Genomic DNA, 27,617 nt, shown 5'->3' on the forward strand with positions numbered 1-27,617 from the left:
ATGTCTCAGCTGCAGCCACAGACCCAGCTCCATCAAACTGCAGAGGAGCCCCTGCTGAACATCCAGCAGATGCAGCTCTGGCTGGACAAAGCAGTGGCTTGGGGCCAAGCTGACAGCCCAGACACTCAGAGAGACACCTGCCTGCACTTGAGCAGACTGCGGGATTTCCTTCAGCAACTCCTCACACAGATTAACAACATGGTGAGCTCCTGAAACGTAGAGCTTGTGTCTTCACATCTTTTCTTTTAACCAAATTTCTATACTATTTGCAGATCGAGATGGTCTAACACTTTATATCCTATAAATGCTTCCATATCAACGAAGAAGCCTGTTTCCTGGGTTGACACACCTTACCTAATATAATAAATTAGTCAATCACTTAGGCCAAACAGCTGTCTGATAAATGAAGCACTAAGTCAATTCAAGCACCAGCATGTCTAGTACACACACACGCACGCACACTGAAACACGCACACGCTCGCTCTTTGTCAGAGCCAGGGCAGAACAGTAAGTCCAGAGTTGGAGCGATCGTACTAACAGAGGCGGCTCTGTGCTGCGCAGAGGCTGGCTGGCAGCGCTGCAGTGTTGAGTTAGTCAGGTAATAGCCGCTTTGGGACCTTCAGCGCTAACCTAATGTATCCCTATATCAGGTCCAGCAAATTTGGGAAGGGGGCAGAGGACAGGAGGGGTGCAGGACTGTGAGATCTCAGTGTTAATACGACCTTGACTCCTGCTTCCAGTTCTTGCTCCTTAGAACTCCCTCTCTCTCTTGCCATGTTTTACAACCACGCTTCTCTCACATGATGTACTCTTTCTCTCACATAGGAAGTATTTTTCATGTTAGTCTTACAGTCGTGGTGCTCTTTCAGGTTTTAATTTGTGATTCCATATGTTTTACTGTAACTGTGTGATGGTAAGATCTCTTTATTTGGGCAGTAATCCATATATTTTTATACATCGAGCGCCGTCTGCCTATTATTTATATCCGTCTGTCTCCTTCTCTGATGCCATTACTCCAAGTATATGTCATGCCGAGGTTTCAGCATGTGCAGAAAGATGGAGCGGATACAAAGAGAAAAGAGCAGGCAGTGGGCTCATAAAAGACCAGCTGAGGATATCCTGCTTCTTGGCAGCATTTTGCATCCTTTGATGACTTCAACACTGTCCCGTGGCTCATTCACAAATATGAGAAATACTCCTCGTTAATTTTAATTTCTAGGTTTTCACTTAGAAACGTGAAGTAAGTTTTCCTATCACAGTATCGCACCAGATTCCACTATTTCAAGCCAATGTTAAAAATTCTGTAACAAATAGGAAAATAATATTGTATGTTTCCATATGCTGGGTTTAGGCAAATATACACTTCACCTTAGCCCCACGATGTAATGGAAAACACATCCAACAGTAGAGCTTGGCTGTCTAGACCCCACTGCTGATGGGCAGGTTTTTTCGCTCCAGCACACATGAGAACACATTTGTTGCTTTCCGTATTAAGATGATGACAGAAAGGTGCTGATAATGGGTCTTTGTTTTTACAGTGGAGAATCTCCCCTGCGGCTGCAGCAGTGCGTTTGACAGCTCTGTGGAAAGTGGTGCTTCAGATCATTCACAAACAGTACTGTGTGCTGTGCCACTTAATTTAAGTTTGTTTAAACCCATCAATCATAAAATATTCAGTACATCAGCGTTTATTTAGCAAACATGGTTCCATTCCCTAATTGTCATATAAGCTATTTATGGATAATTAAACTTTAAAGTGGTAATCTCGAAGATCCCTTTTTTGTTCTCCTTGGCGGCACCTATGGCGATAAACGGTAATTACGGGAGCACACTTCCCAGATATCCAGACAGCGATGCACGTATGACGTCCGCGGTTGGCTCCAGTTGTAGCTCTTGATTTTCCTCGCTGACGGTTGCTTTCCTTTTTGGACTGTTTGCCTTCATCTGAGCGTCGAATTTGTTTCTTTTCACTTATTTTTGAAGTTGTATCTGTAGTCATCGATCTTTTCTTTGTTTGTTCAGCCATAGTAGATTACTGTTTACTCGCAACACTTGCAGAAACAGAAAAAACAGCTGCTTAGCTCCGCCTCAAGCTCCTACCTAAAATAAATCTATGTGCACCAGAGCGGATTCCCACATGATAATCTGTTTATTTGAAGGACGGTATTATGCTAATTTCAAGCTTCATATTTCACTCTGTTATACCTGTGGAGTAGCTTTAATTTACAGTTAAAAAAACTCACTGCAGGCCCTCATACAGCCTCTGTCTGAAACGACACAGTCAGCTCTGTCCCTTTAAGAAACCCCGTCCCTACAAGCGCATCTTCTGATTGGCCAGCTCTCTGAAGCCTGTTGAGGCTGCACTTTGTGACGTGTTAAACCTGGCGTTCACAGCAGCCTACAGACTGAGGCCATGTCCACACGGAGACGGGTTTAGGAGTAAACGGCAAAGTTTTTTGTCGTATGGTCATTTCGTCCACACAGAAACGGCGTTTCAGGAACCCGTATACACTAATTTTTGAAACCGCCTCCCAGAGTGGATAAATCCCTAAACGCCACCCTGGCGTTTCCGTGTGTACAGCCTATACGGATCTTTCTTGAATCGCGCCACCTCCGTACGTCGCGCATGCGCTAACCCCACCACCACCAACAAAAACGACAACTATGGCGGACTACAGTGTCGCGCTCGTTCTGCAGACCCGAAGCAGAAGTTCAACCTCGTCGCAGTCCACACAAAGGTCTCTTTTCTAGTTCCACTCATATTTTGCGCCATCGTCTTCTGCTTATGTTTCTTCTTTGTTGTTACACTTATACGCATGCTCTATTTCTTCTTCTCCGGTTTGTTGTATTTGTGTGGCTGCATTACAGCGCCACCCACAGGCCGGTTGTATATAATACAGCGTTTCAGCGGTTTTGTGGGGACGCAAACATTTCCTGAGACGGCTCCGTGTTTACGGAAAACTTTTTCAAAACGAAGTCGGCTCCTTCTCCATGTGGACATGGCTTGAGCTGAGAAGCCTGGGGATTACTCCAACATACTTTTACCTACAGATCTGAAACTTCACCCACGTTTAGTCTGGACATCCAACATTGTAACATTATATATACAGTATGTCTGAAAATGTGAAACAGCATAATACCCCCTCTACCCCCTACCAAGTGTTTGCCAGTGTGCATGTGCATTTGCCATACTGTTGTTCACCACCCACTGTATAGTCACCAAGTTTTTCCCATGGTTGCTACACCACTGCTCAAAGGAATTGTTTGGAAAATGATGCTGCCCATGGGAAGATGGATGCAGCGTGTGAGGAATTCAACACTGCACTCAAGTGTATATTTATGTGCTCACCATAGTAACTTTGCTATTAAGTGTTAGAGCGACTGTGATTGTAGTTCAGTGATGTCAGGGACAGAAGTGTTTCCTAACTGTTCTCTTTATCGTTGTTTATGAACTCGTCCTACTGGCCTCCTTGGCAGCACTTAATCAGTCACTTCTGTCTGACATGTCTGTCCCTAATCAAGACAAGATACATCGACCAAAGCTCGTTAATAATCAGGGACAATGATGACGATGATGTTGATGTTGATTTGGCCCCGATAGTCAGTGATAATTACTTTCTTTCGCGACTGCTCATTGTTCGTCGGCATTCCTCCAGTCTCAACGCATTAGTAAAGTTCTCATAATAAACGAACATTCCTGTTTAGTTACATCATCAACACACAAACACGTATACTCACACACAGCTTTTACCATGTGTTGCTCCATTGATAGGCAGGCTGAGTGTGAGGGCTGCGATCCAGACAGCATTGGGTGGTGTTGGTGGGGGGGCACAGTGGGGGCATTTGGAGAAATCCCACTTGGACTATTACCATTCTGCTTCCCATTAATGGTGATCTCACCCACTTGAGGGAGTCAAGTTAGTCTGTTTTCTGTCCGATGCTCCTTTTGATCGTATAGGCCTATAGTTGTCTCTCTCGATCCAAAGCTTCACTGGGGCTTTTATTTTTTCTTATTGCTCATTTGATTAGTTTTGATGGAAGCATTAAGATGCCAGATTTCCTGATCAAAAAAATCCTCTTTCCTTCTAACTTTGAAATATCCCTGCACTACTACTGATTGTGGTTTAAAAACTGGAAATTGAGAGGTCTTTTACAAGGTTTTCCTTCAAGATTTTCAACACTAAACAAGCTAAAACATTCAACTAACATAAGAATGATCAGACTTAACATTTACAAACAGACAGCTTTGACTCAATCGATTTTACCATATGTTAAAAAAGTTCAGGGTTACTAAGTTTTGAAGTTTAGAAGATTTTCATGTATATAAATGACTGTTAAGTCACTATCTAACGCCAAATGAGGTAACACAATGGTGTCCCACTGATGAAAGCCTTTGCATTTGCAGTATATAGTATTGTTATGGACTGGGTGTCTGTGGAGACATTCACGAAAAACATCACAAGCAGCGCCCATGTTTTCCATCAGTGGTTGGTCTGCCAGAGAGGGTAGGCGGAGCTAAGCGGCTGTTTTTCCGGTCTCTGCAAGTGTTGCGAGTCAACAATAATCTACTATGGCTGAACAAACAAAGAAAAGATCGATGACGACAGATACAACCTCAAAAATAAGTGAAAATCCAAAGAAAAAGAAACAAATTCAACGCTCAGATGAAGGCAAACAGTCTAAAAAGGAAAGCGACCGTCAGCGAGGAAAATCAAGAGTTACAACCGGAGGCAACTGTGGACGTCACACATGCAACACTGGATATCTGGGAAGTGCGCTTCTGCAATTACCGTTTATTCACCATAGGTGCCGCCAAGGGAACAAATTGAAATCTTTGAGATTACCACTTTAAATACCAGTGTGCAAATTGTTACATGCCTTAGGTGCTGAAAACCTAAAAGCTTTCATCACCAATTCAGTCATACTTTTGTATCAACAAATTGCACAATGTCCAGAGAACAAAGGTTGTGATTTCCATCCTTCAAGATGTTTCATGACTGAGAAGGGTGTCAATAAATCAGTGTCCATGTTCTTCCACATCTTAGGATCGTGTGGGATCCTGCTTGCAGCAATCATCTTTGGTTGAGCACAAGCACACTGCTTCAATTACAACTAGTTATTGTGTCAGATTTCTTTGTGTGGGCCTCTCCTGCATCGAAGCTGCTCTCTCAAGTTTGATTAGCTCACAGATGAAATGAATGACATGGTCTGTTAATGTGGGATGGATTTTAGGTAATACTGTAAACGCACATAAACATGATTCATGCACACGTGTGCAGACATGCTTGTTAATTTAAGTAATACGTCACCGCTTTGATCTGTTTTCTGTGTTTTCCACTAAAGTCATCATATTGTAAAACATCATGCGCTCCGTGTTGATTCGTATTAAACCTTTAAAGAGTTTCAATTTTTTTTTTACAGCTTAGGTCTGTTATTGTCTTCATACTGAGGTCATTTATCTTCAGCCTTCAGTGTGTGTTTGTTCTGCCCTGGATTTTGTCACATCTACAGTCTATCATGTTTTGTCATCTTTAATTATAAGCATATAAGTTAGACTCTCTTTTTTAATAATCACCTTCTGTTTGTCTTTTGTTTCTAATAATAAGAATAGCTTACAGCTCCAGTCCTGTCCTTCACATGGATTAGATCCTTACTTTTGCTGTGTTTGATATTCAATCACATTCAATATACTGTAGACCAGTGTTTCTCAAATAGGGGAACTAGTACCCCTAGTGGCACTTTAGAGAACTACAAGGGGTCCTTGAGATCAATGCCTGAAAGTTCATTTTTTTTAAAGATAATTTATTTAGCTTTTCATGCCTTTATTGACAGAGAGGACAGTGGATAGTGTTGGAAACAGGGGAAGAGAGAGTGGGATGACACTGTAAAGGGCCTCGGGCGGGAGCCGAACTTCGGGCCGCTGCATCAAGGACTATAGCCTCCGCACATGGTCTGACCTAACCACTGAGCTAAACCGGTGCCGATACACCACATTTTTAAATGTATTATTAATATTTTCATTGCCATCAATACCAGCCGTAAACTCTCACCTGTTGGAACGAATGCAATCAGCTTCGTGTTAAAGTTGTGCTTTATTGTTCATGCTTGCAAAAAGTCAGTTTCGATAGTGAAAGACTGCAGATAATAAAGGTTGAAATGAGCATCAACACAGCTGAAAACACAGAGAAAGCAGTGAAAAACAAAGCGAAACAGAGCCTAAAATATACATTCAGTATCAGGATGAATACATTTTAATGCTCTTTATCAACCCTCCACATGTTTTATGTTTTTGCTGGGGGAGACGGATGAAGCCAGTGCACTGCATTAAGCTTTCTTCACTACAAGGTTGTTTTTCAGTAAATCAAACACTGATGGCGCAGCGCTGTATTAAACCTCCTCGTATGGATTATTTTTCCTTCCAAATATTGTGCGTTGGTCAGGGGGTACGAGGCTGTTGAAATATTTGAAAGGAATAATAATTTTGAAAAAAGTCTGAGAAGCACCGCTGTAGACGTAGAAGGCTTGTTTTTCATTTATATCAGCCGACTGCCCTGACATGTAACTGGAGTCTTTCCAGTCTGAGATTTTACAAGTGGAGGTCCTCTGGGAAAGTCTTATATTTTCAAAACTTAATGCGAAGAAAGTCAGGATTAAAGGTTATTCACATTCTTAAATACAGTGTCTGCCTTAGCTTAAAACCTCCTGGATGTTTTAATTGGCTGTGAGCTGAAATGAATCACATGGTCTGTTTTTCAGAGCAGGACAAACATGTTCAGACACACACATACTAAAACCTTTACAGGTATAGCACCCTCGACCAGAGCCCTGTTCTGCACTGTGTATCTCTCACTGTTAATACTCAAGTGGAAAAGCTGACATGACCAAAACAAGGGAAACAAAGGTGATGCATGAGTAATGTACTGTGCACATGTGGATTTACCTTCAATTCAACATACTAATCCTCAGTCATTAGGTAGACTTAGGATTGTTTGTATCGTCTAATGTTTGGTGTTGCGGCAGAAGGTTGCTAGGTTAAACGAATGAAATGAAACAGGTGAGGTGGTGTAATATATCTAATAATATATAGCTTCCAATCGGTTATATATGAGTCTGATTAAGTGCCAGATGGAAAATATATATTTCTTTGAGTGCCTTTCACTCAGAGAACTAACCCTCTCATGGCTTAAAGATGTAAGAGTGTTCAAAATGAAAAACATGTCGACTATTAATTCAATTTTCTTCCGTCTGCATCTGTCTCTGTTCTCCCGAAGAGCTCCACGACAGAGACCATGAAGAGGCTCCCCTTCCTGGGCCAGTTTCTCGGCCGACTGTGCTGGAACCCCTGTGTCACTGCTGATGGTGAGTTTTGAACGACTTTGACTCCATCCGTATTGGGGGTAGTGGACGGGTGTGTTGCTGAGAGGCTTAAAGTCTGTGTTAAAAGGGTGTTACATTAATCCAAAAATGTACCATCCATTTAGAGACCTATGAACTCTACAGACCTGCTGTGATTCTGATGTGCCTTGTTGTCTGCAGCTACAAGCAGAAGGCTGTTGTTCCAGTGTCTGTGGGGACTGTACTCCGAGCGTCCGGGCAATGCTGTGGAAAGAAAAGCCAACCAGTGGATACGGGTATGGACATGACTTCCTCCATCTTTGTTAATATAGAAATTAGACTGAATGAAATTCAGACTTATATATTATTTTATATTTGTAAATTAAAGATAGGGTTAAAAGTGATGGGTTAGTTCCTTTTATCACTTTGTGATTCACTTAAGTTGAAACTTAAATTCAGGAACTGTTTCTACTGTAATCTTTCTGATGAAAGTTTTTATTATTCCTGAAAATACTAAAATAGGAGAATGGGCATAATATTAATTTTTTTGATACTAGTCAGATCAGAATACCCCAGTTTTTGTAGATTATACATTTTTTGCTACCTCATCAAAATCAAGAATATGTTTCATAATTTTGTCTTGAAAAACCAACAGAAGAACTTTAATAAATGCAGTCTGAAATTTGTAAAATCATTGTCATGAAATATAAAATCAAAGTGCAGAATATAAATTCGACAAAGCTTTTGATACCTATCTTTTTGTTACTTAACTTTTTTTTTTTTAAACTCTGTACTACAGAAGGAACTGTAGGCACTGGAAGTTGGTGCAGTGGTTAGCGCTGTCGCCTCACAGCTAGAAGGTTCCTGGTTCAAATCCTGTAGTGGGCTCTTCTGTGTGGAGTTTGCATGTTCTCCTCGTACATGCGTCTGGGTACTCCGGCTTCCTTCCACAGTCCAAAGACATGCTCGTTAGGTTCATTGGTGACTCTAAAATTACCCGTAGGTGTGAATGTGAGCATGAATGGTTGTCAATCCTGTAATTGACAGGCGATCAGTCCAGGGTGTACCCTGCCTCTCGCCCAATGACAGCTGGAATAGGCTCCAGCTCCCCACGAGCTGAAACAGGATAAGCGGGATAGATAATGCATGGATGTGCTACAGACACATTTTGTTTGGTACCAAGGAAGTTTGAAAGCTGAGAAGAAGCCTTAGATCCAGTAGGAGGTACAGTAACATGTTTATTTGAATTGGGGTAGAGTTGTTAACAACAGCACTTTAAGATTTCAAAAAGTATGGTAAAACTTAGTTACTTAGTCAGTTGTGATGTCATGTAAACTCAGCTTTACTGCTTTGTAGCGTTGGTTATATGAGTTTACACAGAAGTTAAAGACATGACTGAGGGAAGTTAAAATAAGATGGAGACAAAAACACTTTATATCCACAAAGAAATCGTACCATGGTTCGGCCCAATCATAACAATATTAGCTGTTACTGTTGTAATATTACTGTGACTGTGTTCCTTTCTCATATTTTCAATCTGGATCTGTTTGCTTTTAATGTTCTTATTAGCTCTTGACTATCATCACTTGAACAAATACTCCTAAGAAGAATCTGTGTTGGACTGCCTCTGGGCTGCTGAAGAGATTTTCTTTGTAATTTACTTTTAATAGGAGTTCTCTCGCCAGGCCTCACTGTCTCCTCTCCAACGCGACACAGATGATGAATGAGGTAGATTGGGTCTCTGTTAGTCTAAGCCTTTTGTGCCCAAAACTGTAAAACATATTTGAAAGCAAATTAAAATCGACTGTTTCACGGCCTCTTGTCACCAGAGAGGGATCAGCCTTTATATTATGGTGAGCTGATCTTCCTCACTGTGTGTTTTCGAGGCGCTCACACACAAAGGAGGGAACGAGAACAGAGGGAAGAAAAGATTCTGCAATTTTCAACTTTGAGAGGGTTCACACAGATGGCTTATGATAAACAATGTGGGACCTTCACATTTTTGCCAGATTAACTGTGTGTTTGTATTCTTTTGATTAATTTCTCATCTAATAAAACATCTTGCTAATTAAAACAGTGCCTTGAAAGTAAACCTTCAATTTGCCAGATGGTCTTTGACCCAAAAGAGGGGAAGCCGAGTGCATATGTTCTTGGATGTGTTTGCGTCTACGGTATGGCTGTTATTGTATGGGTGTATGTTTGCATGTATTGCATGTGGATGTGTGCAGTGAAGGGGAGCTGGTGTATAGATTTACATTTTTAATTACACTTATTTTGTTATGGTTTTAAATGTAGATTAAAAACAACATGGATGATGTGTAGTGAAACAGATGTCTTGGCTATAGTCTTACTTTGTCTTTGTTTACCTTCAGCTCATCTGTGATTCACTTTATATGTTATTATAAAGTGTTGTAATCGTGCTTTTTTCAGCTTAAAGGAGCAATTCACCCCTGGAGAAAGCAATAATATTTGAAATTGGCGCCACAGCTGTGGAGAAAGTTGTACAAACAGCTCGTGGTTTCGCCCATTCTACATTCCTACAACACCCAGCGTGCATCGCACCCCTCCCGCTGAAAGGAACGGCCCAGCAAGAGACGCTGGAGTGAAATACTACAGTTTTCGCTGCAAGCAATGTCTCAGAGTGGAACAGAATCCGAAATACAATGAGAATATACCGGTGGATCGTCTAAAAAATCTTCAGGTCTGCAGTCTACATTTCAAACCTGATGATTTTGAACGGGACCTGAAATCAGAGGCGGGCGTCCTGGATTGAGGAAGTGTAGTTTAGCGAGCTCCCTGGCCTCCGCCAAATGGCACCTTTTACGTAGTGTGGCAGAGGTCCTCCAAAGGCACAGAGCCAAACTGTTTTTTTCCTACCATAATGGCATTAGCTCCCCATAATAGCATGATAGGACTGAGGTTGAAAAGCGGCGAACTGGCCCTTTAAGGAAGATAATTGTGGTAGGAATTAGGTTTCTTTTGGTTTGGTTAGAATTAGATAGCAACAGTTGTTTACAAGGTTTGCAATGATTATTAACAGCACACTACTTTCTCAAACGGGGAAGAACTCTGCTTCTTGTGCAATAATTGAGACGAAACACCTAAAAAGTTTAGTTGTCCATTACTTTCAGCACTGTGTAGAGGTAGTTAATTGTAGCTGTATGCTTTAGCGCTGACAGCTGACGGCCTGACAGAGTTCACTGAGTCCACTCACAGACTGAATGAAAGTGTCCAAAATACACAAGTACAATAAACTCATAACCCACTCTGCAGCTTCTCCTCCATTCTCATCCTCTTCTCCTCTAAAGAAGCTTCCACTCCCCACAAATAGCAGGAATGGCGGGAAGTGCAAAAAAACGTACTCACCGCAGCTCATCCCGTCTGGGGGAGCAGGGCAGATGTATGGTTTTAGGCCAGAGATGGTCTGTCTCTGTGTCTCTCCCTGAGTCTGTGTTGTGTTGGACTGGCTGTCCTGGAATGTACAATGCAGCCTGTTTTCTGTTAGCCCTGTCTGATCTTGCTCCCCAACATTGTTTTCTTGCTGGCTCCATAATAGACTGAGGGTCTGGTACTAAGTGGCACCTAATAGTGTGTCTCTAGATTGTGCATTTGCTCACATGTGTTTGTGAGCTTTTGTGCAAAAACACACGTTTTACCGCTACTGTGTATAATGTTAGTAGCCACATGTATTTTTGCCTATAATTTATGACCGTGTGCAAAGTATTTTTCCTTTTCTCCCCCATGTCTTTGCCTCACCCCCTCCCTGTCTGCCTCTCTTATCCACATCAGAGTGTTCTCGCTGGGTTTGATGAATGTTGGGTACAGCCACATCGCTGCAGGCTATGTCAGATAGTCATTAGCTCAATCGTCCTGTTTCTCTACATCCTGTGCTAGTGGGGGGACCACCCAGAGCTGCAGAAACATGGCATGATCTTTGAGGAGATGACAGATAAGTAAAGCATGAGAGTGTGATATTAGAGGGCCGGAGGATGGACGGTTTGATAGTTTGAATCTTTGATGTGGAAGTTCACTGACTCAAACAGGTGAACCACAGGTAGGCCCTTGAGCTACTGTGGCAGCTTTGTACTTTTTAAACATATTTTTGACTATTTATTCACATTGGTTGCAACACACTGTCTGTTTCACTTTTATCTTTCCATTTCCTCTTGGATGGCATGGTATCCATTTTTAAGTAAAAGTGACTTACTAAAAAATTGTATTTATATTTCTTTACATTTCTTACTTTAACTTGTGTAGACGTTTTTGGAAGTACACTTATTTCTTGGTTTGTCTGTTCAGTCTGCATAAAAGCAAAAATAGAAAAATAATGTTTGTGTTTTTAACTGCTGTAACTGTTTCTTGGCTACTAACAGCTGAGAGTCGTAACTTCCTGGTGTCATGTTGTCATTGGGAGTAGACGCTGATTACTGGTTTATGACACTAGGTCAATCTTTCAGATATTGTTAAATCTTCATAGTTTTCAACATCTTGATAACTTAGCCTTAAAGGCACTTCTAGAAGTGTCATAGACTTTGTGCAGACAGAGCCAGAATCACTCGCTTATTTTCTAAAATGTTGAATTATTCCTTTAATTTTGCAGTTTTACATTAAGGATTAGAGTTATGGTACTTAATGCCCTCTGGACATTCAGACTATTTAGTGTTTACATTTGGAAAAAAAATCCTGGACCTGAACCAGCAATCCTTAAATTATTGTACTAAAGAAGATTATAAAAACTTCATCCAAAACTTTGGTTGTATTATAATCTTGATCAAGTGAGAAACACACAAACGTCTGATTTTACATTTATAAGTCAACAAAAATATTGGCTAGTAATTGGGGCTGGTAGCTGGAGAGGTGCCAGATCCTTTCCTGGGCACTGTTGAGGTGTCCATGTGCAGCCCCCTCACTCTGACATCCCTCCATTAATGCATGTCCATTGTACATGTGTGTATTTAGGGCCTATGTTGTAGCATGTTTGTAAAAAGAATGAAAAAATGAGAATTTCCCCTCTGGGATTAATAACGTATTTCTTCTTCCTCTTCCTCTTCCTCTTCCTCTTCCTCTTCCTCTTCTTCTTCTTCTTCTTCTTCTTCTTCTTCTTCGTCATTGTCTTTGTCTTCTTCTCCTTCATCATCGTCTTCGTCTTCATTGTCTTTTTCTTCTTCTTCGTTTTTGTCGTCTTCTTTGTCTTCTTCTCCTTTCATATACTGTAGATTGGGCCTTTAAGGCAGTTGTGAGAAACTCTCATTTTGTGTTGATTTTGGCGCCCCCTGTTGACAAAGGCAAACATCTCACCTCTTTGCTAATTCTGTCCTGCACCTGTGATCGTAGTCTTCCCTCGGTAAAAGTCATCTGTTTCCACTTGAATAGGCTAACGTAGTACTCACTGTGAAATGTTGCCAGGAAAAATGTAACCAAAGCCTCTTTCGTTCTGCTGTAAATTGCTTTGTCTGAATAGTGTGCGGGTGACAGTGTTGACAGGCATTAAAGATAAACTGTATGTGAATAGTCAATCAAATTTCTGATGGTCGGGTTTGTTTTTGTTCATATTGAGACAAAACTGAGAAGTTTTTAAGATCAGTTAAAAACGTCAACTCTTTTTCTGGTTGAATGCGCTCAATATCCGTGCAACAGGTCCGAGCACAAGTATAACTTTATTACTTTGAGTGATCATCCTGACCTTTATTTGTTCTCGTTTCCCTCATTTCATCTTCCCACTTTATGTCTCTGCTGTTTTGACCATCTGAGGCTATACTCGAGTCTTTCATTGGTTTGGGGAGAATTCAATCATGGCTTTGTAATTGTTAACAGGCACCCATCAAAACCAACCGACCGAGTCGTTTTGCCTTGTGCATTTTTCTCCATCCTCTATTTTAATTTTAGATTTATGGAGGGATATTTTCTATGGCAGCAGCGTGTCCAAGCCCCCACAGCCAGCTCGGCTGTTGTTTTTCTGCGAGAGAAAGACGACTTTTGCTCTAAAGTATTTGCCATCCATCTATCCATTTGCCTCTCATCTCATTCCTCTGGTGACCACACCCTTCCCCCCCCCCCCCGCTGTAAATGCAGCCATCACAGCGCGTTCCAGCCTCTCTCTCTCTGCCATTCCTTCTAACCAGCCTTCCTTCCCTCTCTTATCCCCCAGCCCCACTGTGCCTTCTTACCAAGGGTGGGATAAGTGTGATTGGTTCTGTATGTACTGGATGTGCAGAGTTTGAGGGCGCTCAGATGGTAGTGATTGGGGTTGTTTTGTAAGACTATGTGGAGGGTAAGCATCTTAGCGTGCTGTAGGGCCTGGCCAAGGAAACCACACAGCTCCCCCAACAGCACTGCTGCGCTCCTCTGCCTGGGATTTTTTGGGTTTTTCTCTTTAACTTGTTTTTTTTTTTGTCCCATTTCTTTTTACATATGGTGCCTCTTTCAATCTCTTTCTCTCCTCATCTCCTGTTGATCCCCTTTCATCTGCAGTTTGAAAGGGATTTGTACTTTCTAAATCTGCTCTTAGTGGTGTGGATCTTTCTCTGTTTTTGGTTCATTGGAGTTGTTAAAAGAAAACTGTGCGTGCTGAAGATGTGAGGCCTTGGCTTTCTCTTTTGGATCACACTTTTCAAACATCTTCCAGTGGATCAACTTAAAATGAGAGGACTGTTTCTGAGTTTAAAATCGATTCCTTATTCCAACTAATAGGTCTTTGGGATTTGGGGTTGTGTGGCATCTATTTTTGTTATCGATGTTGCTATTTAACACAAAAAACGGGCTCTCAACCCTTCTTTTGTCCCAACATAAAGGTGACACCAAAATGAACTTACAGTACGGGCCTCGTGTTCCCTCTCTTTGTTCCTTCATTATGCCCTGCGTTTCTCACAGACGAGAATCAGCTGAGTTTATTGGTCTGGTTTTATCAGTGTATGATGAGGCCCCTTCTGAAAAATGCTTGTAAAACACCAAGGCCGTCTGTAACAAAGAATGTTCATTTCTGAAGTTGCTCATATGCTGTCCATACATTCTCACTTACTGGAATGCCTTTTCTGCGCTCATGTGGTTCAAATGATGTGACGCCGACAGAGCCATCTTATATTCCAGTAACTCATTAGCTTTGATGTTATGGATCTCAGGGTTTGGGGCAGATCGTATTAAAGTTTTGTCCACTGTTTTAGATGTGCACATAAAGTGATTATAATCGGCTGCACGTTGTGTTACCTGCTCTCCCACAGAAAGTGTTCTGTCAGCTCGCTACAGAAGACGACGACGCTGCAGCCCAGGCAGTAACGAAGCACATGGGTATACAACCTGAAGAGTACCAACTCCGAGTCCTGAGGAAGGTATTGACCTTTAATGCTGTTTGTTTGATTATTGCCAGCATTAATAAGCCTCCATGCTACACAAATTCTTTCATTACAGAAGGTGGCAATGCTGCAGGAAAACATTGGGAAGAGCTGCAGTTCTCTAGGCAACATGAATCTGAGGTAAAGCCCTGTAGAAACTTTAGAGTTGCATCCAACAATATTATTTATAATTGTCTGCCGAATTAATGAATGAATCAATAATTGCTGAAGCTCTTCTTGCACAATAAGTAAAGTTTTCCCCGCCAACTTTTCAGTTAGCATGCAAAGTCATGTTTATACGTGGGGTACATTTTGCTAAAAAAAGATCAAAGCACAAAAATCTTTCAACCTCTGGAAGTATTAAAACTTATCTTTGCCCACAATTGATAAGAAGTTCTGGTTAATGCAGATATGACTGACATCTTTCTGACTCTCAGCAGGTGCTCCTGTGACTGCATTCTGGCCACATCACAGGCCTGTGTCCCTCTGGTCACTTGTCCTGAAGCTGCTCCTCTCATCAGTGCTCTGCTGCAGCAGCAGGTGACTTGTGTCAGGGCACAACTTAGTGAAGACTTCCTGGATGCTCTGAGCTCTGCATACTCCAGGTAGGGGTGCACATGGAGGTTCAGTTCCTGTTAGGCTGTAACATTATTATACATTTTATATCTATACATTTCAGATGTGATATGATGCAATGGTAATGTGAGGATTGTTTTTTTTCAGCAAATGCTTGTCTTTGGACGAGCAGGCTGTAGTGTCTCTGTGGTATCACAACCTGTCCAGCCTGGAAGACGCTGTGCTCAGACTGCTGGAGGGTGTTCACACCAGCACGGGATCAACACCACAGAAACTACAGCAGCAAGTGGCACAGTCATTACTGGTGGGTAATTTAATGTCAAGGAAATTACAACTTTAAAAGGATGAGTTCATCTTTTGACATGTCATCGATCCATGTTTAATCAGTGAAATGATCCCCAGTTTACTATTTTATTACACTAACTGGTTTTGTTGGAGTTTTGTTTTCGGTTAATCGGTTGGCAGCTTCAAATGGCTTTGGACCAAAAGTCCCGAACCCAAAGATTTATATTTATATATAACACAATATATATTTTATATAACAGAAAACACAAAACAAATCTTCATATTTGAGGAGGGGAACCAGTGACATTTGGCTTTTTGACTTCAAAAGAAATGACTGAAAAACATTGGCTGCCGTCTTTTTAAATTAATGACCTCATAGTTTTAGCTTTTCAAGATTCAAGTCTTTATTGTCATTGTGCAAAACAATGAAACAGTGAAGCATCTCCCTGAGCTGCTCAGTGCAGAATAAGGTAAGATAAAAACATGTACAAATATAATATAGAATAAATAGATATATAAAAAAATCTACAGGTAAAAATTAGCCAACTTGTTTACACATTGTGTAAAGTACAGTGTTTGTAATAAAACAGATCTGTAGCTGATCTAGCTTATTGTCCTGAGAGAAAAAGGCGAATGTAATGCAAATGTTTGATCTGATTCAGATCAGTTTGTCAGTAGTTCTGTGCATTTGGTGGTAAAATGTCTTTTACAATTAATTCCAATGCACGTTTGCAGTAAAGCATATAACAAAAACAATAACTCTATTAATCCCCAAAGGGAAATTCACATGGTCTAAATCTCTCATTTCAACTCTTAGACCTCAATGAACAACTATTCTTAAGTCATGACAGCCAAGCCATGAAGCCAAATGTATACAGTGATGTATTTAGAGTGCTGACATTGTGATCCGATCATAAGTGTATGAAGCATATCTAACTTCCACATGTGACACTCTCATGGCCTTGTTTTATGTTCACAGTTAGATTTGGAGAGTAACGTGTAGAATGTTGTGACATTGTACTGTGGCATTTTCAGCAATTTTCCCGCTGTGTGAATTGGCAGCATTTGCGACTGTTGATAAATTGGCGACATATTGCTGCTGTTAAATGGATTTGTTATGTACATATTTTAACTCATATGCCTTGCATTAACCGAGTCTCACATCAGAAATCACTGCACAGCCCATATGTGCTTAGCTCCACTTTGAACTGCTTAGTAAACTGTGAAACCAAACAGTTTGAATATAGGGAGTTTTTATGTTTGCATATGCATAGTTCTTGGAAGTGCTCCATCCCTTTTTTTGGTGGATCTTTATTGACTGTTTTCGCTTGGCCAACTCACACCATTTGGCTTTTCTCTGCATGCATCTCACATCATTTGGCTAACTCTAAACTGCATCTCACATCATTTGGCCTGTGCTACACAGCCTTTACTGTGCCGGGTAAGTACTGAACTCTCTGTCACTTGAGTCCTTGGCCACTCCTCACTTCATATAACTTAAGATCGTGCCCGGTTCATGAGTCAGGAAGGATTTCTGGATTTATAGATGTAATTTGAATTAAACACAACAGAAGTGCTCAGTGAAAAAACCCCTCCCCTTGTTTCCTTATCCCAATACTTATACGTAACCTAACCTACCACTGCAACCCAAGCAGCATTGCCAACTTCAACAGACCAGGGTTCTGTTCATGCGAGCTCCAGGTACTGACAACGGTGATACTACCTACCCTACCACATGGCCTCTACAGGCCCCAACATTTGAATGAAACACACAAGAGAACTACAGAGAGAAGAGCTTGTAGAGAGAGGTGTGTTAGAAAGAAGACGGGGAAGGCAGAGTCAGGGTGAGGTGTCCTGTCTCGACTAGCACTGGGATTTACACTGTATGTCCCCCTACTTCCCCTATTTTCATGAGAGAAAGAGCAACTCAAAGTTGTAGTTAGATGGGCCGTGAGAGACAGCACAACAACAGAGTTAGAGGTCACCTCCCTTCACCGGTGTTTCATCAAGTTAGGCCAATGACACCTCGGGGAGGCTCAACGGTTAGCTCTGGCATCCCAGAGCTAACCCCCTCCATGCTAGCTCTCACCGCCAACCAAAACTTCGTCCTATCAAAGCCTAATGTAAAAAAAAAAATGCAGCTATTCCTGATGCCAACACTATATCTGAAAAAGGAACGGCATAGAGTAAAGGATTACTATTACATTTGTTTTGGCCCCCAATTGGCATTATATCTCCTCATCCACTGCTTTGTCCACGCACTCCCAGCTTTCCCAGTAATGAGATAGTTGATCTATGACCCCTCTACGCTAGATGTCATTACTACAATGAAATCTTTGATATTTTTGCAGTTGTGAGAAGCAACAATCAAATCATTTTATATGTCACTAGATCTTGTTAACTCAAGAAAAACACTAATTGGATGCTACAGTGTCGACCAGAATTACTTATAATCCTTTACTAAGCAGTCATGACACCAAAGAGAGTGTAGGGGAGTAGATTAATCTATGTAGACATGTCTTCTAAGAGTTGTTTGTGCCAAATGTATGCAGCCGGCAATATGATACCTCCTGTATGCGCTTATGAATGGCATCCTGTTTACTTAGGTTACTGATTGCATTGCCTTTGGTGGCTGTAAATGTAAGTGAAACATGAATTTACCTGCCATTTCGTCTCACGTCAGGTGAAGTTAGGTGAAGTTTGTCAGTTGTGTCGCTGCTGTTTTTCCCAGAGTGATGGTCCACTTGAGCTGCGCACAACATAACACGCTAGCGTCGCACACTTTTTCAGTTTAGGAGCTGTTCCCTAAAATGAAGCGAGATTGGATCACACTGGCGGCACACGGCATGCACAGGAATATGCGTGCCTGTTCACTGCGCTTGATTCAATGGTCTTTGTTGGAAAGCAGGGGCTCTCTAAACACTTGAACGACCTCATGCGTGAGAGGGCGACAGAGAGGCGAGCGTTGACTGTTTATTTCTCCGTCCTGACGTGGATCCGTTTGTTTACCATCTCATCTATTTCCCTGCTTTTATCACCTCGCCAGTTGACACGCACACGTCTGCATGCAAACCCCGACACACACATGTCTCCAGTCGCCTGTGCTTTGTTTATGATATTGCATCTGGTATAGCGTGTCCGTCATTACGAGGGTGGGGAGCGTACGTTTAGGTTTCACGCAGCCTTCAGGATGTTTGGATGTCAGATGTACATTTCACACGTGTGTCCCTCTCTGTTGGCGTGCACGTGTAGAAGCAAAAAAAAACCCAACCCAACAGACGTCCTAGCTGAGTGGCTCGTCTCTCCTCGCCTCCCTTTCACTCACTTGTTTAAACTGCAATCAAAAATGGGAAACATGAAATTAGGCCCACATTCCTCGTTTTGGCTGGTCCCGCCCCCCTGTGATCCAGTGAGAGACGCAGGCCCAATAACAATAAACACTCACTTCCTGGGCCTCACTGCCAAAAACAGGATGTTTGTTGTGTGCTGTAATTGACCCTCCTTGAAGTGTTAGTGGTAAGGTACGGAGGAGGACGCTCAGAAAAACCCATCTGTTTTCACTAGGGGGAACCATGACAGTTCGCACACATGCATGCGTGCTGGCATGCAACCCGCATACGCAGAATCACACTGACATGCTGAAACCGTATGCCAGCTTACTGCTCATGCCCGGTTACATGAGAACTCCTGCTTTGTTTGATTAATGCTGTATTCTGGCGTGAGAGGACTAAACGCAACAGACATGAGCAAAGTGAGGATGAAAGAGATTGATTTGTGTGTTGGAAGGTTGTAATGACACCGTATAAACACTGGGTGGGGCTGTTTGCTCTCACTGACCTCACTCAGACTGTAATTTGGCTGTTATTCTGTTACTTTTTCTCTCTTATAGAGCCAAATTGTAAGTTATTGGTACACATTTGGCCTTGCTGTACTGTAATGATTGTAATATATGAAGTGCTACATTTTTAACTCCTGACTGAAATAGCACGTTTTGATTTAGATTGGAGTAAATCAAATCAATATACTCTTTTCTATGTAGCCTTGTGTTTCACTGCAGGACTAAAGCCTGTAGGGTAGACTACATGTGCTCGCCCTATAGTGAAACGTATGTCCCTATATAAGAGTGTGGGGTGGAGGGCGGGAGGGAGAATAATTAGGGACAAGAAGAGAGATATAAACATGGGAAGGGAGGCAGTCATGAACAGTACAGCTGTTAAATGTTTGCGCTGGGGCGTTTTAGAATGTGTTAAATCTAAAACACATGATGAGTGTGCATTAGGAAGAGATGAGAGAGTAAGTGCACGCGTGTGTGTGCGAGGGGAGGACTGACAGAGTGGTAAACTGAGTGGTTTAATGGGGAGAGAGTGAGAACTGAGAGGAACTGTGGCTGTATAGAAAGTATGTTTGTAGACAATGCAACAGTGACACCCAGTGGACAGTGCTTGGGGGTTCACGTACAAGTAGCAGCATAATTGTCCTGCCTTTATGACTTGTGTTTTTGTGTTTCAGCCTAAAGCCTGCGCTCAGCACTGCTCCATATTCATGGTTGTAAACGACATCTTCAGGTGAGCATATGCTCGAGTTGTTGTATGTTTGTTGGCAAATTCTGTTTTGCAAGGGAATACACTTTGATTGATCACGTGTCCTACAGGTCCATCATTAAGCAAGCAGAGGGGAGCGAGCCGGTTAAGTGTCTTATCCAAAGCTTTACCAGCTGTTTCCTCAAGGAACTGACACTGCAGCAGCATCAGGTAGGCCAACGTCCTAAAATGTTTCTGGCTGCAAGACATAGAAAATAGTGAATAATTATAAGAAACACTTCCCAAAGTGCAAGATGACATATTTAAAGACTTAATCTTTAAACCTTCCAAGAGTCTGAAAAGAGTACGGCAGATCTTGGCTGGAACAAGAGAATTTTTGCATTTTGATGAATGAATTTATTGACTAAATGGCATCATTTAATCATCTGTTCTTTACAGCTCTTAAAAAATAATACATTTAAAAAGTCACCACTAAAAACACGTATTTAAGGTTATGCAAGGCAATATATTGAAGTGCTGCTTGGTTACAAACAGCAGAGATGCTGCCATTTTTAAAGTTTAAGCATGTTTCTTTAGTACTCTGTACTACAGATGACTGAGACTTCACCTACTGTGTACAATAAATCTCCAATTGTTTTAATTATAGACTGTATAATATACAGTCAATGGCTTTAATTCACCAGCTTTGCTGGAAATTAAAATACAATTACCATGCTGCAGGCTTAGATGCGCACACAGGGAGCTGAACAATTACCTCTCCTCTGCAGGCAAATTCACTTAACATTTGATGAATCCTCCACATCATTATCACTTGATCCCCAGCTGGGAGCTCGCTGCTTACACACCACAAGCACCTCCACCACAGACAATGTATGCAAATTGCTTACCTGCAAATTTGCAGGTTATAGCTTTGTACATCTTAAACACCTGCACTGTGTGGAAACCATTGAGAGTTGTTACAACGTACTTTAACATTTTTGCCCCCAACAGATTGTCTCAGAAATACATGAGTGTGTTGTTACACAGGGGACCTCCATCAACGCTCACATGTCAGCCATTATTTTGAAAGGCAAGAAAACAGATGTGTAGCGACATGGGCGTGATGTATGAGCTGCTACATGGTTCTGTGAATCTGGCTTAACTCCTTTTCACCTCTATTAACCAGTAGATGGCAGTGCTACAGTGTGCTTACAGTGCTCTCACTTTTAATGGCTGTAGTCACACTGCACTAAACGCTGCCTATTACATGCTACATTAGACATTAGCACCTACTGTATCACCGCTACACAGCCTCCCATTCAAAATGTCATTTCTCAGGCTCTCGGAGCTCAGTGATGTATGAGTTCAAGGTAAGCAGGATTTATATTTCAGACGCTCTGGAAAATTTGTGCTTTGTGTTGTTTCAGAGGAGTGTGTCTGTGAAGGCCTGGTTCCCACAATCACCTCAGAGTCTGCTGGTTCCTCTCTTGACCCTGCCGTCAGGTCAGTGCAAACACACACACACTTATCCCTGTCTGTGTGTGTGTCTGCTTCAGGATACTTCACTCTGATACAATGCACAAAACCCTGTATTGTTTGTGTTTTCCTGCAGCATAGTGAACGGGCACTTGTGTTTTTCCTAATCATTTATAGTTATCTAACAGCTGTCTTAAGTGTTAAAGTGTTGTGTCATTTATAAAAGTTGACAGACATTCATATTCTTTAAATGATCTTTATTAAGTCTGTTTTGTACAAGCTACATTTTTTGAATAACTGGACCTTTTATCGTCTCACACAAACACTAACACCTATTTTATCTTCTTATTAAGAATATACAATATCAGCTTTTCTTAATATGCATTATCAGTGTTAATGTGTGGGAATCTTTACTATTTAAGGGATGCACAGTAGGCGAGGTGAGTGCAGGGGCACAGCAGAGCAGTGCTTATCAGTGTGTGCCCAGACTGGCCTGTAGGACAGCAATGATTTACATGAATGGAGCCATTTAGGGACACACTGGACCCCAGCCAGAACTCTGGGTTAATTATTAGCGTGTGTGTGTGTGTGTGTGTGTGTGTGTGGTGAAGGCCGATTTTTCACCAGAGACTGAACGGAAACAGCGACGTGAAAAGTAGAAGATTTGAGGTTTTATCATGATTTGTGCTCCTGCTGAAAAAGTGATGAATTAAGAGTTACCACCGCATTGTTAAAACACAGCCCGAGGGGAAGACCTGCATCAAGATATCACACATATTTGTTGGAGTTTGTAAGTCAGCCTGAAGTGTCAGTTGGATTGGGTTTTAGTGCAAAATGTGGTGTGTGGTAGGAAAGTTATTTTTGGCAGAACAATGTGCCATGTGACAAACACGGCGCTGGCTCTTTAAGCAGTTAAAAATAATAGCTGGAAAACAGGAAAACGTACTTTCAGAAGTCGATCCAGTTCTGCTCGGGAAATACTTGTGCCTGGTGTTTGAAAAGTAAAACTGACTTGTTTTGTGCTTGCTGTTTTTTACTGCTGAGAGTTAGATGAAAAGACAGATACCCCAAACATGTCTGCAGAGTCATTAAGTGGCTGCTGCTTTAAGTAAGTCAGCTTAACTCTGAGTCTGAAGTTCATACATTGAAATGTTGTATCTCAACTGTTTGCTAGGTTTAAAAACGATGTGTAAAATGCAGTTTAAATAATATTTGTCCTTTTTCTTATTTGTCTAATACAAAGATGTCACGTTGGGCTCTTGAAAACTGTGATAGTCTTTTTTTTTTACTATATTTTGCCAGGTTATAGGACAAAAAATGACTTCATATCGAAATTAAAGTGGTAATCTCAAAGAGTTTACCTTCATCTGAGCGTCAGATTTGTTTCTTTTTCTTTGGATTTTCACTTATTTTTGAAGTTGTATCTGTAGTCATCCATCTTTTCTTCGTTCAGCCATAGTAGATTACTGTTTACTCGCAAGACCGGAAAAGCAGCCGCTTAGCTCCGCCTACCCTCTCTGGCAGACCAACCACTGCTGGGTGATGGAAAACGCGTCACTAACTGGGCGCCGCTTTTGATGAAGTCGCACCAGACACCCAGTCTGTAATAATACTATATACTGCAAATGCAAAGGCTTTCATCAGTGGGCCATAGGCTCAGTCACCATTGTGTTACCTCATTCAGCGATAGATAGAGACTTAACAGACATTTATTTGAATGAAAATCTTCAGGATTATACCTTCAATAGCTCTACAGACATAAGAGAGGTAACAGTGTCCTTATCTAACTCTTGATAAAAAAGACAATACATGTCCCAAACTGTCGAACTCTAACACTGACCCGAAAGCTGGCTTTGAATATGATGAAAAATAATTGATTGTAAAAAGTGCATACAAGTGCTACAAGTGATCATTATGTCTGTATATCTGAATGTGTTTTTGCAGAGATGCCTCAGGAGGCCTGGAGACGTCACCTGGACTGGCTCAGCAGCTCATTACAGAGACTGACAGAAGAAGAAGAGAAGGGAGACGGAGAAAGCAGCAGTAGCGCCAGTTCAGAGTGAGAAAAGCTCGCCGGGAGAATGTGTTAATGTGTGTCTGCTTCCACCACCCTCCTGAATGCCTGTGTGGTGTTCTTATTTCCATTAGCTGCTGTTGAGGGGGTGGTAAGTCAGATATTTTCCCCTTGCATCACAGCAGAGAGGTCCTGGTGCGCTGCGTGGCTCCTCCAAGCGCTCATTAAAGGCTATTAGCTTGGAAAAGAGAGAGCTTTGGAGAAAACAAGTGCTGGAAAGCAGAATGTAGCAGAAGAACCAAAGAAATCGGACAGAGGAAAGGATACTATATGAGCGTGAAACAGAAAGCAGAGTGAACAGCCTCGGTTGGATGGATTTAGAGAGAACGAGGATAGAGGATGCAGATAATAAGCTGTTGATGTTGTAAAGATGGAGATGGCTGAGTCGATACTCTACAGCTGCGGTTTTTAACAGGGCCCATTATCCCCACCGACGCTCCATTCTGGAGCTTCGTGCAAAATTCCCAAAACATTGTTCTGAGCCAGCGGTGGGAAAGTAGTACGTTGTGCTGCTCCCAGTAAAGATGCAGCTGCCAGGGCCCTGCAGCGGGGGGCTGCCGTTCGTATTCAGGAGCCAAGGGGAGATGAGGAAGAGAGCTGTAATGATGGTATTAGGGAAATATGAGACAGAGATTCTAATCGATCCTCTATCTTCAAGTCATCGTCTCATTGTTGCAGCTGTGTGGCTCGTTTCCACTCCGGCTTCTCTCTTCCTGCCCCTTACATTTACATTAATGATACTCATGTTCCCTCCTCTCTGTCTCCCTTTACTCATTCGAAGCCTGCAACTAACAATTATTTTCATTATTGATTGACTGCTTTATCAATATTTTATAGGATGAAATATCACCAGCTTATGTCACAACTGGGAACAACTAATGAGAATCAGTGTCTAATTCTGAGTCAGATCTGTGTAGCAGCTTCGTCTCTCTTTGATCATTCATTGTTCCTGTCAGTGGGGGCGGGTCTAATATTCAAATAACTTAGAATTGAGGTTCATTAGTAAAGCTCTTATGATGTAAATTACCCCTCACAGCGTGTTATGAGAGGGCTTGTGCGGTACACTGCAAACCAAATCATTTTGTGGAAGCTTTGAAGAAAGAGCTTCATAGATGCATTGACAAACAGTGGTCATGCTCATTAAAGCGTTTTTAAAAACCTCCCCTTCCTCTTTATAGCGGGTTAGTTTCTATTATTATTAAATTCTATGGTTGGTTAATTTACAGCAGTAGTTTTCAGGAGGAATTATAGAGGAAGAAGTTGTAAATATTCACACACATTCTTTGGAAAAAATGAAGCGGGGATGGGTCGAGTGCCGGGAACTAAATACGACCACACTAATAACTTTCCTTTATAGATATTAAACCCTGTTTAAAGCACTGACTTTGATTTCTCCGTTTTTCAGGGCATCTTGTAGCCTTCATTGCTGGATGAAGTTACTTTAACGTCATGTAACTTTCAGTAATTTCTGTTATTTGTTAACAAAGTTGCACAGCTCTTTACCTGTTTTTATTAGCACTGTTTCTCCTCCTGTCCTGTAGGGGGCACCATAAAGTGTTTGAGGCCTGGTTCCTGCTGGTTCAGAGTGCGCACTGGGTGCAGGTAGCTCTCCAGCTGCTGGTGACACCGGGGCCTGAGGACAGTGGGCCCCTCCTGTGGGTGCTGACCTTCTACTATCACCCCACCAACAGGGGGCACAACAGAGCACTGCAGCTGGTAAGACTACCTTTAAAGAAGGTTTTATTTCATTCATCTTTTTTTCCTTAATTTTCTTTAGGTATTTTTTTCGTCTATGAACGGCATTGTCGGCCAGTCAGTCCACCACTTTAATCCAAAGGATTTAGCCACCATGACCTCACCTATTCGTAGCGTTTTGAAGACTTTAGTTTTATATTTTTATGTCAACATCTTCAATTTGTTAAACTCAAAGTGACCATATTTCAACAAGAGGGCACGTCTATTCCTGAAACACATTGCTACGCCTCTATACTGATTCACAGGTCGCCATGGCACCAAATTGACAATCACAAGGTAGCCACACCCTGAAGCATGCAGTGCTTCGTTATCTGTTGGAAAATGTTAACTGAGGTGATTAATGAAGTTCTATGTAGGTTAATTTCTCATAGACTTCTATAAAATAGAACTTCTATTTGGAACCAGTGGAGTCGACTCACTGCTGGCATACTGGCAGGCCTTAAAACTGCATTACATTCCCATCAGCCCCAGATGTACTTTGAGTTTAGAGCTTATTAGCAAACGTCAGAGTGCTTAATATTATGGTGAATGTGGTAAACATTAAACATCTACATGCTTGCATTGTTGTCAGCGTGTTAGCATGCTGTCGTTAGCTTTAGCTCAAAGTTTAAATCATTGAATTTGCAAATATCTCTCGACATTTTCCTTTACAAGTTCTGTTGCTTCTGCTTTGGCAACACTGCTGTAGATATTTGTTGAAGAACCACAACTTATTTAAGCTCAAGGTTTCTTGGTCTGACTGGAGAAGTCGGTTCAGATAGTCTGTCTGAAGTACATGCAGTATCATAACTCAACAACATAACAGTGTGGATTATTTGTGGTTGTTTGCTCTTGGCAGGAGGATTGTCATTGAACTCTATAGAACAACTCAAGAGAAAGAAGAATAACATATTAAATAATAAATTATTGATTACCTCCTATCTGAGAGGGAGAGGATGAGACGGTGCCTGTGAGAGACAGAGAGAGAGAAACAGATGAGGGAGGGGGGCGGGTTGAAGCGGGTGATGTAGTATTGATTTCCCACTGAGTGTCTGGCCAGCTGGCCTGAGTTTCATCTCTCTGTCTCCTGCTTGTCCGCCTCCTCTTATAACCCGGGGAGACTCGCTGTCGTCGCCGCCATTTCTGCCATTACGTTCCTACTCGCATGTGGTTGTCTTTGTTCATTATCTGTGAATTACTAACATATTGATTTTGATTTGTAGGAAGTATACTTAAAGCACTAAAACTGATCATGTGACCTGTTGTTCCCAGGTACACGCCAAAGAAGCGTGGGAGCACCTGCACTCCCTCTTCTCCGTCTTAGCTCGTCCTCTTCCTGTTGATCGCCTGCAGTCATTGGTCACTCTTGTGTCACCGCAACCTCAGCAGCTCTCACCGCCCACATTATTGATCCTCAACCTTTTAGTCAACTTTGCTGTTTTCTCCCAACAATCGCTGAGTGGATCAACAGAGATTTTACAGGCGGTAAGGAATCGATTTGTTTCTCTTCTCCCCCAAAATCTGTTTTTGCTTCTTTCTAAATTTATGTTCCAAACATCCAGTGGTAAGACCGATATCTCTTTGCCTTTGTGTGTGTGTGTGTGTGTGTGTGTCCAGGTGGTGCATCGGTCTGGTCTGGTTGATGAAGCAGCGTGTCTTCTCAGCTCACTGGAGCTCAAACTGAACGGAGGAAGCTGCTCATCAAGCGATGCTAACAGAGTTCATCTCAGGATCAAAGCTTTTCAAAACACACTAACACATATGCATGCAGCTTAGAGCCCCGCTGAGAACCCAGCACACACACTCTGAATCAGGTGAGAACACATACCCCCGCACGCGCTCATTAATGCACAGAACCACACATCACTGAGTTCATGCTCGGCTCAGGGTTTTTTCAGGGCGCCTCTGCAGAATGACAAATAGCCACGCTCATTGTGTAGATACGCTGCGGTACAATGACAGGAGTGTGTCAAAACAGCCCGGCGAGGACAGATTATTTGGAGAGGCTGCAATTATACGCACACACACACACACATAACACAACTACAAGGCCCACAAGGACACTTGAGCAGTGACAGATCACACTGCAAAGAAGCAGCAGCTCGTACAGCGTGTCAGAGTCCTCCCACTCACATAATTGTCTCACAACATAAATCCTTCACGCTACACATGCTGACTGAAAGGCGTTTAGGTTTGGAGGACGGGACAACCAAACAGCAGTTATCTCTGTATAATAACTATTTATACCAAAATATGTTTATATGGGAAAGGTGAATGTAAATTAAATGT

General features: G+C 41.9%; 1 protein-coding gene across 1 annotated transcript; it reads left to right on the forward strand.

Annotated features, from left to right (window-relative positions):
• fancc (FA complementation group C) lies at positions 1 to 27,617 on the forward strand. Its single transcript, XM_069683691.1, has 14 exons — positions 1 to 201; positions 7,272 to 7,359; positions 7,537 to 7,631; positions 14,553 to 14,660; positions 14,740 to 14,804; positions 15,104 to 15,268; positions 15,387 to 15,543; positions 20,034 to 20,089; positions 20,176 to 20,275; positions 21,472 to 21,547; positions 23,465 to 23,579; positions 25,136 to 25,310; positions 26,601 to 26,813; positions 26,946 to 27,617. The coding sequence occupies exons 1-14, from the start codon at positions 1 to 3 to the stop codon at positions 27,102 to 27,104; spliced, it is 1,773 nt and encodes a 590-aa protein (XP_069539792.1). The 3' UTR covers positions 27,105 to 27,617.

This window comes from Semicossyphus pulcher, unplaced genomic scaffold (genome assembly GCF_022749685.1).
Source record: "Semicossyphus pulcher isolate SPU_LCO1_2020_fin unplaced genomic scaffold, fSemPul1.0.p SCAF_6, whole genome shotgun sequence".
Classification (NCBI taxonomy): Eukaryota; Metazoa; Chordata; class Actinopteri; order Labriformes; family Labridae; genus Semicossyphus; species Semicossyphus pulcher.

Excerpts from the sequence above, each read along its gene's own strand:
- fancc (XM_069683691.1), top strand. The coding sequence starts at position 1 with ATGTCTCAGCTGCAGCCACAGACCCAGCTCCATCAAACTGCAGAGGAG. Across the intron at positions 20,090-20,175 it reads GTTGTAAACGACATCTTCAG|GTCCATCATTAAGCAAGCAG; the intron begins GTGAGCATATGC and ends CGTGTCCTACAG. Across the intron at positions 23,580-25,135 it reads AGCAGTAGCGCCAGTTCAGA|GGGGCACCATAAAGTGTTTG; the intron begins GTGAGAAAAGCT and ends CCTGTCCTGTAG.